General features: G+C 41.4%; 1 protein-coding gene across 3 annotated transcripts in view; it reads right to left on the minus strand.

Moving 5' to 3' along the window:
• The window catches only part of gramd1a (GRAM domain containing 1A), a 38,622-nt gene that overhangs the window by 23,296 nt on the left and 1,480 nt on the right, over positions 1 to 13,846 (minus strand). Inside the window, exons 2-4 of one of the 3 annotated variants that reach the window (XM_073485633.1) lie at positions 13,409 to 13,515; positions 9,697 to 10,846; positions 62 to 293 (exon numbers count right to left, since the gene is read on the minus strand). In XM_073485633.1, the coding sequence (XP_073341734.1) occupies positions 62 to 293; positions 9,697 to 10,160 (696 nt within the window). In that variant the 5' untranslated portion in view covers positions 10,161 to 10,846; positions 13,409 to 13,515. Of the gene's footprint in view, positions 1 to 61; positions 294 to 3,372; positions 3,706 to 9,696; positions 10,847 to 12,128; positions 12,562 to 13,408; positions 13,516 to 13,846 lie in introns of those variants that run through there. The other 2 variants (XM_073485634.1, XM_073485635.1) reach the window with 2 other exon arrangements.

Consider the following 13,846-nt stretch of genomic DNA (forward strand, 5'->3'; position numbering starts at 1 on the left):
GGATTTAAGCTTTACACCAATCTCCAACATATCACCTTGATCAGTGGATATTCTGTATTACCTTGGCATTGCGGCTGAAGTGGCGAGAAGCAAGCGGGTAGGCAGATGTGAGGGAGGAGGCAGAGGGTATGGAGGGCAGGGGACTATCTGCACCTCCTCCTCCACCACCACCACCACCTTTCTCTCCTCCTCCTCCTCCTCCCTCGCTCTCACTTGCCCTGCCACCCCCAAGGACCCTGCGCCGCAGGGAGGGAGAGCTGCCGGGGGTGCTGCGTGGAGAGTTACTGGCCGTACTGGAGACAAAAAAAGACACAGAAGGGGATTTAGCTCAAGGGAGAGCAGAGGAAACTCGTACATATTTTATCACAAGACTTTGCTCTGTAATGCCTTTAATGTCATGCTATGATAAAAACAGCTGCGGGCATTTCCTTTTTGATAATAGCATGCCAGCTCAGACTGCCTATTGAAGACCAAAGAAAGGCCATGTAAGGCCGTGAGTGTTATCAGCTGAACTGATTTTGACTTGTACAGCAACCAGACAGTAAGGTATTTGAAATTGAAGAGGTCTTAAGACTGTCCAATCAAGACAAGTGACTATAAAACACCTGACCTTCAGATGTTTTTAGAATAATACGCTACCAAGTCAGAACTACATAGAGTTTGTGCTTAAATTACAGATGTTTTAAAGTAGGTCTTCTTATGTTGGGATTGAGCAAAGACAGACATGCACTTACTTGAAGACTTAAGAGCCACATTAGACACAGACATACAGTAAAGGCTTCACAGTTGTCATGAGTGTGAAGAACAGTGAGGTCAGGGCTTAAACGATTAGCTGACAGGACTGACAGAAATCAACAACTATGATAACTGACTGCTGTAAATAGGCAATTTCAAGACAACCCTTCACTTATAATTGCCATTTACAATACATTACATTCTATATACTATACACTTTAGAGCCCGACTGATACTGATTTTTGGGGCCGATGCAGATACCAATATTAGGGAGTAAAAAAATCCTGATATCGATAAATCAGCAGATATACGCACATTTTTCGTGATGGTTCCTCAAATGTGGTTATCAAACGATTTATAATGGAGGGAGGATATTTTACAAATTAACATTAAACTAGATTGTCTAAAATGTGTCCGATTGAAGATAAAATAAATCAATTTAATGCACTAATGTGGCACTGAGTGTTTTTCTGCAGCCACACTCAATGTCTGATTGGTTACACGTCACAAATAATAGCCTGTCAACAATAAATAATCTGAATCTGAAAAACAGCTAGTAACTAGTAGATTTAAGCCGATACCAACAAATCTGTGATGTGCCAATATCAGCTGATAATACCAGCTAACCAGTATATCTGTTGGGCTCTAATACACTTAAAGCACAGTTTAATGTTTCTGACATGGCTCAGCCTCTGCTGTCTTCATCATAGCTGTCCTACTGCTGCCAAAACATCTAATGTTCAGGTCAGTGACCCGTGAAAATGACTATATTTACACCACAACACAGCTTCCATGGTTGCACCTCATTCCTCAGCAAGTAAAACAACCGCGACCTTTACCATCCATCAACTAATGTGCCTCCGTCTTTAAAACATACACACTTTGCTATCTACCGTCGTCCATGCCATTATCCTGAGCAGAAATCATGAATCAGCTCCACTTAAGTTTGCCTCCAACTTGATGAATGTTCTGCTCACCCACTCTGCAGTGGCTCCTTCTGGGCTACAGTAATTTCATTAATGAAACCAAGAACTCAACACTTCACTTTCTCCATTTGAGCTGTGCTCTCCATACACCAAACCACCTCTTTCCTCAAACTATCCCCACGTTAACCATTGCTTTGCAACGTTTTCTATCATCAGATGCTGCAAGTGGTGAATTTTGCAGCTGTTTTACCTCTTTATTCCTTACATCTAGCACTCACTTTTCTCTCGCCATCCCAGTTTGAGTAAACTTAAACTGGCCTGAGTAATGTCAGGACGGACTTGAATAAAATGGAAACAAACTGTTTTTAGACTGCCAGTTCTCCTGGAATGATATACAGAAGGACTTTAAAGCTAATAAGCTTTAAGCTAATTTTTGCTGTTGAATGCATTGTTTTCTCTACTAAATCTATTGTTTTTTCTTTATTTTAGATGTTTTGGAGACTCATATTTTTATGCATTTTCACTTTATATTGTCTATACTTTTTTATAAGAATGTTATCATGCTGCTCTCTTGGCCTGGTCTCTCTGGAGAAGTAGACTTTTACAGTTATTTGGTTGATAAAAGGAAAGACTTGTCATGAGTACAGCTTGGGTTCCAGACTTGGCTGCAGTTGTCAGTAGCTGTGTTTACATGGATCCTAATATTCCACTAATAATCAGTATAATATCCCAATCAGAAGAAAAACGCCTCATGTAATCAAATCAATCAGAAAAGACTGATCCAATTCACCTTATTTTCCTCTGAGAACAGCTCGTTTATTCAGTTATGAAAGAAATAAATAATTCTTGTATTGTTACCTTATAAATAATGTAAATATTTTTGAGTTTTCTGAATTTCTTTTCCAAAACTACATAGTGCATCTTTACAGTTTATAAAGTCTGATATCGTGATGGACCATTTCTACTAGTAAGAATGTTATTGAGGATATCATAAATTCATATTCTGACTGCTGAGAACACAATTTTGAGGAGGAGAAATGCTGTTATGATTATCTAAAATGTACCTGCACAACAGGAATGTCATGGTAAATGGGCTTGTGTGCGGTCAGGAGGACACTGAGTGATGAGTATCTGTGTCAGCCCCAGTGTACAAACCAGGCACAACACAAACCTTCAGCTATCTCTCCGGTGTAATTAACCTTAATACTGTCCTCTCCGAGTCCAGTCACTGAAGCGTACACAGAGCAGCTAATAGGCAGCTAGCATACACAGGCTAACCAAAACAATCCACTCGGGAACATTACTGTGACTGGACAAACACATAAGAAACATCAGTCGCCATGAGGAATTACACAAGTCGTTATAGATAAGAAGGACTGGACTGTGTGTGTGTGTGGGGGGGGGGATGATGCAGGCTGTTATGATCAGTGAAACAAGATGAGACAGTGTGACCGACTGAGCACCGACAGGACGAACATAAACACACCGTTAGCTTTCTGTTTACACTGCTAATACGAGACCGTGGAGACTGCACACCTGTGCTTTTGACATAAACTACGCCTGTCCCACCCATATGATCGGTGGGATTTGCAAGCTGTGACTCATTTGACCACACCAAACCTCCACGAGCGGTACACGAGCAGCACGGACAGATTACTGCACAGCACGAGCTATTCATCACACGAGAAGAGACTCTTTAAATTTCACTTACTCGAACATGTCATGAGGCGTTTACGATCCAACCGATATCCACAAAAACAACACACACACACACGTTGCTGTTCACGGTTGTATCAATATGGCACCGGTGTGTGTGTGTGTGTCTGTGCAGCTGAAGCGAGCCAGACGCTACAGGGGTGTATGTCCGCTATTCTGCCTCGTTTTCGTCGCTTAGCTCGGGGGGAAGAAATGCGTCCATCGTCCGCCGTCCACCGTCCCCGCGGTAGGAGGATGTTAATTTCCCATCGTGGCCGACGCCCCTGCACCTCACACCCAGGTACCGGACGGACCGCTGCTCCCTATGCCGCTTGCAGGACCCGGTAACGGGCTGCAGTCTCTGCGTCCATCCGTAATCCCCTTTGCGAGTAGGGAGGAGGGAGGAGGGAGGTGGAGGAGGGAGGAGGGAGGAGTCGGCTCCATGTGCTGAGTGAGGCCTTGCTTTCTTTACAGCGAGGTGGTGCTGAAGTGGGGGGCAACGATACGGATCAGGAAGAGTCCAAACTGAGGGGTTTTATCTGAATTCAGAGGGTCCAGTACCTTCAACATTTACTAAGCGTCGCCTTTGTGATGAACGCCTTCTTCCACATGTGAAATACTGACTTCTGCAGGCTCTCTGTGCTTCTTCTGTTAGTAAAATTAGCTTCTTCATTATTCCCATTCATTCTGGATCTGAAGTAGAGATGCACATTTATTTATTCAGTGGAGACATTAATAACAAATGAAATATGCTGGGCGTGTTTCCATTAGAAACCCGTTTAAACCACTGACATGATCTATGTTTTATGTAAAAATTAGAGTAGGCTACATTTGGAGTTAAAAGGTGCGATATGTAACAATTGGCCGACTTTTAAATTCATACTTAAAACAAATAACTGTGGCTGCCATTAGCTAGTTAGCTCAGTTAGCCATGCAGCTAGTGGTCCAGACTAGGAGCCCTTACGAGAATGAATGGACCGAGGCTAGCTGGCTAGCATGCTAACTTCAGTAGAGATTCTCTGCAAAACAATGACATAACATCAAAACTCCTGTTGCTCACATTCTGTTATTAATTTAAGCTTAATTTTTAATTTTGTAAACTAAAATTCTTACATATTGCACCTTTAAAACACTTAAAATTATCTAACATTATCAGATGCACAGGCAGAGTCGGCTAATACGTCCGCTAGCTGTATGGTTGCATAGCTCTCGTCTGTCACTATTAAATAACTGGCCTAACAATGCTACTAAATGGTTAAAATGTATTCATATCAGTTTGTATCGCATACCAGTATTTTGCATTTTATTTTGATATATTTAATAATAAAGTGTTTGTAATTTGTAACCAGATACTTTTTGAGGTATTTGTGCCCAACTCTGATAGTCTGTTAATACATTTCCAATTGGTTAAATTCTTGACAGTGATTAAACAGTTGATCATTAACCCTCATCTGAAGCATTTCCAACAAAACAAGTACTACGTGTTTTAAATGATGGATTGATCAACCTCACGAGTAAAGATTTGTGGATTAATCAAGCTATTTCCATCAATTCATGGTGTGTGTCATTTTTGAGCAAAAGTGGCAAAAATATAATGCTTCGGACTTCTCAAATTTGATTATTTGTTTTCTTTCTTTGTCCTCTATTATAGTAAATTTAACATCTTTGGATTTTGGATTGCTGGTCAGACAAAACAAACCATTTAAAAGACACCACTTTTGCATCTAGGAAACCGTCACTGACAAATTTTAGGCCAACAGTCCATCAAGAAAGTAACTGGCAAATTAATTAAGCTTAATAATTATCAATAGTTCAAGTTAGGTTCGCCATTTTTGGGGATAAATACTTTCACAATATCAGATGGAGGCGTTTAAACAGCTTTCATCTGAAACTTTGCTGATCTTTAACCATCTTTGTATCACCACACTACATACTTTTTAGTAACTGGTTGATGTACCATTTCCGGTTTCAAAACGGACCGAACACTGCTCAACTCGCAGCATGTCACCCATCAGTGGTTTTCTACCTCTTGAGCAACCAAACCAACAACTGAAGCAACTGAACCACTGCATAGCCCAGTTTGACGCAAGGGCCATCTGTGCAGCACTAAAATACTCCTTTAAGTATAGCATCACATCGCCTACTACACAAAACAGGCTAAAAACATGAGTAGCATTGTAAATAGAGACCATGGCTGCCTGTAGTGAATCCACCTGGCCAAAGCCCAGAGCCCATGCAATCCCTTAACCCTCAATCTCGCTGTCCATCCCTCTGGATTAGAGTCCACATCATAATCCACGCTGGGCTGAGCCAGGCCCACATCTCCACCATTCTGTCTCCCTCTGTTTAATCTGCTTTCCTGAGGTTCACCAATGGCCCACAGCAATGTCTGAGTTTCATGGGCTGCGGTGGACTTTGAGAAAGGGGCGAGAAAAGAGACAGCGTAGAAGAACAGCTGAGAAAATGTACAGGATGTGGGTCTTTAAGACAAGATGTTAATGTGCTACTTCCTGCCAACAGAATATCTCCTATATCAACAAAGCAAGAGAGAGCAGAGGAGCGCAAGTTAACTTCTTTGACAGTGCAAATCGATGTCTTTGGGCTAATTAGGAGCTTCTGGCATACACATGGTGTGAAATCCAAAGAGTCTAGGGTACACAAACCAGTAAGTATTGCTATAAAAGCTGATTTTTAAAAATGGATCCAAAGTAGATACAACTGTGCTGGATACCAGACCAGGAACAGTCAAAGGAACTGAACAACTGTCAAAAGTGGATCAATAATTATAATTAGATTGAGTACATGTGAACAGACAAACCGAATGCAGATTATGCGAACCCAGAAAAGTCACAAAGCTTCACTAATATGGTGTTACACAAAGAGAGAGGTCACAGTTACAATCAATCACAATCAGTCAGCTGGTCAGTGTGTACTAAAGATTATAATTATATCAATTTAACTTACATATTTTAAAGACAAACTAAACTTTCTGGGTTAAGTCGGGTGTTTCTGACAATGTGTGCGTACATTTGTACAGAACGTGAATGTATACAATTATATGTATTATACAAGAGTGAACAAATGAAGACATCTGCTGAATATTTGACCTTTGTGCTGATTGATTACACAGTTGCATTGATTACCCTGCATATGAAAAGGTGCTGTGTCTTCAATAACAAGTCAGAATGGCCCAGACCATTTCAATCAAGACTTCTACAATCCTATCAACATATGTCCTCCTACCCTCTTCATACTAGGCCTAAAACTGTCCTACTCTGTCACAACTAAAACAGGAAACATTTAAGATCAAAAGACATGATAAGAGATCAGAACTTCAGATTAGGATTCTGCATATTTATAAAGCTTATCATGTGATCATTTGATATTATGACAATTTAACATGTTTTTTTTTTTTTGGAACAAGTTCACTCTGTAGATGTGAACTTGCCATTTCAGCTGTACTGTAGAAAATGCATTTGACCTAGTTGTGCAGAGAAACTGAAGGCAACTTTACATTCACTTATCTGGTGACTGAGACATTTAAAAGGCCAATGAAAAGTATAAATTTGTCCCCAATAAACTCTTTCAACTACAACATTCAAAGGCTGGGAACAAGTAGTGCAGTCAGAAAAGGAGAAGCTTTAAATCGTAAAGGATCCATCAGACGTCGTTATTTATTTATGCCTTTATTGACCTGCGTTCTATAAAGAAAACAATCGACATATAAACTCGGCAGATCACTTATCCCCTGCATACTCCCAGCTCCAGCAACTGCTATTACATTATTTTCGCCAGGGGCCTTGTCCTGCTAGCACTGGCAGATTTGTCACCTCTTTCCAAGGTCAAGAGAGATATTTTGGTCTAATAATATGAGATGTCATCATTAAAATCCCTCAACTGCCCTAGGTGGAAGCGGAAAGGTAAACAAGACTACTACATTTGCAGGAAAATTATTTTAGACATTTGTTTAGGAGCTACAGCCACACAAGCATAGCATCTCTGATCTTTGGCAATCTCCCTGAATACTATCACTGATCCATCTCCTTTGAGTCATGTCCACTGGACACTCATTCTGGATGAAGACTGAGTGAGGGAGTAATTTGCTATATATCTAAGAAGACTTCTTAGCAGGCCTTAAAGGTCAGGCTGCATGACATGGGAAAAAAAAGAAATCATACTGCGATTATTTTGACAGATAAAATCATGATGCTGTGACATTTTGGGGGTCTGCACCAAACAAAGCTGTTTTCTTACATCTTGAGAACAGGATTGTCAGTCAGAGCATCTTTGCAGCACCACAGTACTTCATTATGATGCCGTTTGTCACACATTTAACCTTTAATAAAATATTGCTTCTTCTGTGATTTTGATATTATTGCAATGAAATGTGCAGGTCAACTTTTGGGGTATTAACAGGATAAACTGCAGCATATCCACTCCATTCAGACTTTGACACCTTTAAGACCAACACCATAACATGAGATTTGAAGCAGATGTTACAGCCTTGTCCAAACTGTTTGGCAAATCAATTGTGTTTGTGGAGTTTGGCATGCTGAACAAACACTTTGACAAGTCAACTAGGAATTTCTTTAGTGTGGTGAAGAACGCATTTGTTTTGTAAGAAAGACTAAAACAAGTCCAGTTGCCTACGATAAAGAACCTAGATTTACCATGACCTGGATGACTGAGAACCTTCATCAACATTTGTAAGAATAGTTATTTATTTCTTTTATGGCCTCAAAATAATGTTTATTATTTTTAGGTGGTATCACAATACAGGATATGTATCTCAATATTTTGAAATCTCCGTAACAGCATTTCATAAATGCTTGAACTGGGTGACAAAATAAAATACCTTGATATTGATATTGCCACAGTATTGTAGGATTGACTATCAGTACTTTCCCAAAATATTAACACAGTGAGATGTTTGATAATCATCAGTAATGTGGAGATAATGACTAAGTGGAGAAAGACAAGTACTAGGAGAAGACAACACTAATGCCATATCTTGATTTAATGATTTCCAAAAATCTAAGACGATATACAGTCTCATATAACCATCAAAACATAATATCGATATAGTGCATATCCCTAGTTTATCTGAATTGTATATATAACCCTTCAAATTTGTTTGCTGCAGCATTATTCAAAAAAAAAAGTTGTAGGATTCACCTCACATTGTTTAAACCTAAATCTTTTACTTGCTTTTGAAGCTTTAGAAATACATGTCTTTCACTGTAAAAGGCCTTTGTCAAACCATTATTGTACGGGTCATAACTCAGACCTGGATGAGTTTCACTGACATCCAGCAAAACAACACAACTGGGTCAATAAAATGATGTGTAAATGAAGGAGACAAGGACGCAGCTGTTCATATGGAGCACAGGAGAGAATCACCCTCTGCGTGCCCTCTGTAGCCCACTGCAGTGCTGCCCAGCACATCCTCTGATTGGACTCACATGACATCATCAGACTAACAGCACTCTCCCATTGGCTGAAAGTGATGTCATGCTTCAGAGGAAGGATAAATGGCGCATGAACCCCGCCTCCAGCTCCTTGTGACTGACCGAGCTCTGTTTTTCCTTGCTGCCACAACAGCGGTCTCATTTTATTTGTTTACAGTTTACATAACCTTGCTGTTTAACTTGTTTAGAGCTTACACTGTTCTTGAAAGTACCTATCACTGTCAGGTCAGATGTAGAATGTCTGTTTTCTTAGTTTTAAATCCAGGTTAGCAAGGCCCTTTCTTGCTGGATATTCTACAATCTGAGTGTTGGCCTGCTTTTTTTATTTGACGTCACAGTGTAGGATGAATCCACTCAACTTAATCAGGATTTTAACAGCATGATCTGTCCTCACTAGTTTTAGCCATTAGCTAATTAACTCCACCCTCTTCCGAAATAGTTGACCTGGTGTGCCACTCGAGAAAAGTCGACTGAGCGTAAATCTTTCAGATGTAAGGCCTTTTTATTATCCACAAGCATGCACAAATGAGAGGCTACTCTTTCCAGTCAGTCATTGCAGGCAAATCTGGCCTCAGCAGGCTTGAATGCAAATTGGCTGAGGTTTAACAGCGCTGTAAGAGCAGAATACACATGAGACAGTCAAAGATAGTGCTGACGGTGTAGACGCTCTGTTCTAAGCCACTGAACCTTATGTGGCGCTTTTGCTGTAAGATAAGTGAGCCCATTTGCAGAGTGTCAACTGACTGAATGAAGATAAACACTTAAGTTTGGGCCCATGCTCATGAGGGAGTAAATAAACAAAGAGTAAATATTTAAATCGTATTTTTTTTAACTCACTGGCTGGTGATTTGGGATGAATCCATCACACTAACCTGCAGCTGTCCCAGTCAGAGTCTCTGCTGAGCAGGCTCCTGAGGGACCAACGGGAGCGCCTGCTGGGAGAGGGACTACGAGACCAGGAGCGAGACGGTGGCAGGAGGAGGTCCTGTGAAGGGCTGTCCTGACCTTGCTCGTCCCCCTCCACCTGACTGGCCACAGAGGGGGAGGGCGAGGGGCTCCGTTGTCTGCCCTTCACCACAGTCTCTTCTATTACAATTTGTGTTTTTTTACCCCATTGTCGCTTAGGAGTGCAGCCTTGCTCTTCCTCGTTTCGTTTTTTGGTTCGGGTCCTGCTGCGATGGAATCGACTGTGGCGGCCTGAGCGTGACGGTCTGGGGCTGGGTGAGCGGGACCAGGACTCTGTATCTGAGGATGGCGGCAGAACAGTCAGCGTTGGGACGGGGATGGGCTGAGCCAGAGTGATAGCTTCTGGTCCCACAGGAGAGGACATAGTCATCTTTGGAGCTTTCCAGGGCTTAATTTACTCTTCCAGTCAAGTCAAGGAAACCAACGACGACCTGTTGCATCTCTAGAGTTGACCCATGACTGACTGAGATGTTCCTGTCATGCTCGTGTTTGGTGTGGTTTAGAAACAGGATGGGTGAAAACATCAAGCACTCCCTTTGTGCAATTCAACTTAGTGTTGCTAAATAACGATCAATTTATTAAGCAACACTACCCAGAATTCAAGATAACTCAGTGTTTTCCATTATTTCCTATGAACTTAAGGTAGTGTCATCACGTTAGGCAAGAAAAAAAAAGTGTTGACCACAGAACAGTTCACAAGGTAACAGTGGTGCAGGTCTTCCTTTACAGTCAAGAACAATGCAGCAGTGAGTGATGAAGCTCGGAGGAGGCCTGTCAGATAATTTCACAGGCCTTCTTACTTTGTCAGCCATCCATTTCCACTGGTCCAGCCTGTATATATGCAGGCAAAGAGTGAATATAATGCTCTATCACCCCTTGTCTGTGTTTAGCTTATGTGCTTCACCCCTTCCTCCTGTCCAGTGTCAGTCGCTTTCTTCAGTACTCTTCCTCTGTGCCACCATTGGCAGACTTCAAGGCTGCCTTTGTATTATCGGGCTCATCTTTGCAAGAGATGAAGTCTCACACAAAGACAGATCTGTGTCTGGAAGTAGCTACCTGAGGAGTGAAAAGAGGAGAAACTTTGCGTTCAAAAGTCTGGCCTACATCTGACTACCACTTCTCTACAATGTTTTTTCCTGGAATATAAATCTATAAACCTTCCCACGAAAACAAATGATTGCAAGACTCGGACTATTTCTGTCTGGTCTTTGATACGCTCTGCTCTGCCAGTTCTGGGAATATGAGGTATCATATGATGATGCTTTGCAATGAACTGTTCCCGTTAGAAGACAGATCAATTGGATTTATTTATGGTGGGGTAGTGTATGTTACATGCATTCTTTTGTCAAGGTTTGGAGACTTGTTTACTGTTTCAGCAACATTATTTAGGATTTTCTCCCTTCAAGTGACTCAGAAATCGCCAAAACTGGGTGAACATGGGACTGACTGCCAGAAATCAGTGGACATTAACAGACACCAAGAGAAACTTTAGCCTTGTGTTTGTTGCAAGAAAATCAAAAATGCCAGCATTTCAAAACCTTTACTTACAAAAACCACAGCTGATCCTTAAACTACCCAGAAATAACAAACACACACTCTCTCCAGCCCCTACCAGACACTGTAGCAGACATAAACAACATGCTTTGACATACATACATACATACATACTTCATACAGACATTTACAAGGTCTAATTGCCACTATAGGCTACCAAGGTCATAACTACATGAAAACATACAGCAGATGTGTCCTCCAACTGGGAAGGGTTGTGTATGTGTGTCACTCCATTGTTTGCCTTCAAAGCAGGCACTTCCAAGGCAAGGGCCTGAGCACGTCTGACAGTATTTGCTGTGATCTGTTTGAACAAGAACAATCTTGGCACAGACTTGTTTGTCCAGAGTAATCCACCATAATCCCCCGTGCAGCCTTCACTCTTTGGTCCACACAAGCTTGATCTTTTTGCCATAAAACCCACGCCATCTCATACCATCATCATACAGCATTACACACCAACCAGCATGTATATATCCATCTATATCTGGACAGACCACAGACCTCTCAGATGCACAACACTAATGTGTTAGCAGCGTGATGCAAGTGTTCAGGAACAGCCTGTACGTTAATATATATATAGTTTATCCCTCCACTTTGTTGATGCTCTGTTCATTTTGACTTGAGAAACACAGCACAACCACTGATACCTGTTGACATGATATTGTGTGTGGTCAAACACCCAAGGACAAAAGGGTAACTTCTTCAGAAAACAAGTCGGCTGACGTTTAATAACATTGCACAGACAAAAGCTGCAGCCTGGGGAGGCTTCAGCTGGAGCTCCTACCTCCCATTGGATGAGTTTCCTCCGTTTCTGTTATCCTGCTCGGCCTCGAAAACAAGCCGAGCGACGGTGCGGGGAGTAATGTTAAAATCCACTTTTTCACAGGAACACATCAACATGCTTAGTAGCGTAAAGACGCATCTGCCGGCTTCAGCTAACAGTTAGCCTTTAGCCAGCTAACCAAGTTTAGCTAACGTTGCCCCCACCACCACCACCACCACCGACCTCTGAAGGCCGACAGCTCACAAAAAGATGACTATCTGGCTAGCAGGCTTTAATTTTCGGCAGAGAAAGTAGTACTAGTACGCCGACGCCTTCCATTTTCGCTTTTAAAAAAAAGCACCCCGGTATACAACACCGTTACTAAACTAAAGTGAGAGCTAACGACCAAAGTTAGCTTAGCATTAGTAGCGGACTAACTTGGTTGTAAAGTAACACTCAGTTTATTGTCGAAAAGTGAAAAGGAACGAAGTCAGCCAGTCGGGCGATTAACTTAGCACGCAGTGGAGGGGGGGGAGATTACGAGAAGTCTCACCAAGAAAAGTGTTATCCCCTTTACGTATTTTGAACAAGGCATAAACACACCAATATTTCTATGAAATACATACGAGACATTTTAAATTTACGTATAGTAGTGCACAACTTAACATACACAGCCACCAGCAAAAGCAGACGAACACCCCCACTACAAACTTTGTGGTACAGTCCGGAAAAATAACTGTTCAGAGGATGTGGCGAGAGAAGAAGACGAGTGCTGTTCACACGAGGCGAGCAAAAACCATCGAAAACCCGTTTTAACCTTCATCAAACTTAAATCTCCTCATTAACTTAAGACACATCTTCCACCTTGCCTGTATTAGCTGTGCCTTTTGTCACAATTAAGATGTTTTTATTGCGGAGAAAACAAACGAGGCAGTGATCGAGGGTGATTTTTGTTGCACAAACCACCATAGCAGGTTTCCTCAGTGCACCATGGCCAACAAATACAGGTAAAACCACAGATTTGGCATCATTTCAGAGTTAATTTGAAGGGAGGTGTTGTATGACCAAAATGAATGGACAGAAGCATAGCGACCCCTTGTGGATAACAAGGTTGAGTGCAGTCATTTGTAAACAAATGCTTATCAGTAACCTCACTAAACTGCTGTAAAACTGCATGTGGGGTGTGTGTGAGTCTTTATTAAGCATAGATTAATTTAAAAATAATGAAGGCAATCATCATGGAACTTAGCAGCAACAAAAAGACAGTATGTGTGTATGGCAAAGGTGCACATTCATCTCACCCTTTGCCTCCTGCAGCAGCATCACTTCAGATGTTCTCATGAACTATTACAGGACTGGATATCTTCTCCTGCAGGACACATACAGGGCCAATGACTGGTCACCTTGTCTGAAGATGAAAACCAACAAAAAAAAACACACATTGACAAGATACTTTGTGTTAAAATGATGCATGAATGTACAGATATTAACATACACTGCCTGGCCAAAAAAAAAAAAAAAGTCACCACCTGGATTTAACTAAGCAAATGGGTAAGAGCCTTTCTTTGGATAATTACTGCAGTGATTAATGTGTTTCAGCTGGCAACAAGTTATTTAACCCTAACTGATGCAGCGAGTAGCTTCTCGTTTCTTAAACAGACATGTCTGAAGACATATCCTGTGGTCGTGGAAAAGATGTTTCAGAAGGGTTAAATTATTAGCCTGCATCAAGCAAAGAA

The sequence above is a fragment of the Pagrus major genome, chromosome 17, assembly GCF_040436345.1.
Source record: "Pagrus major chromosome 17, Pma_NU_1.0".
Classification (NCBI taxonomy): Eukaryota; Metazoa; Chordata; class Actinopteri; order Spariformes; family Sparidae; genus Pagrus; species Pagrus major.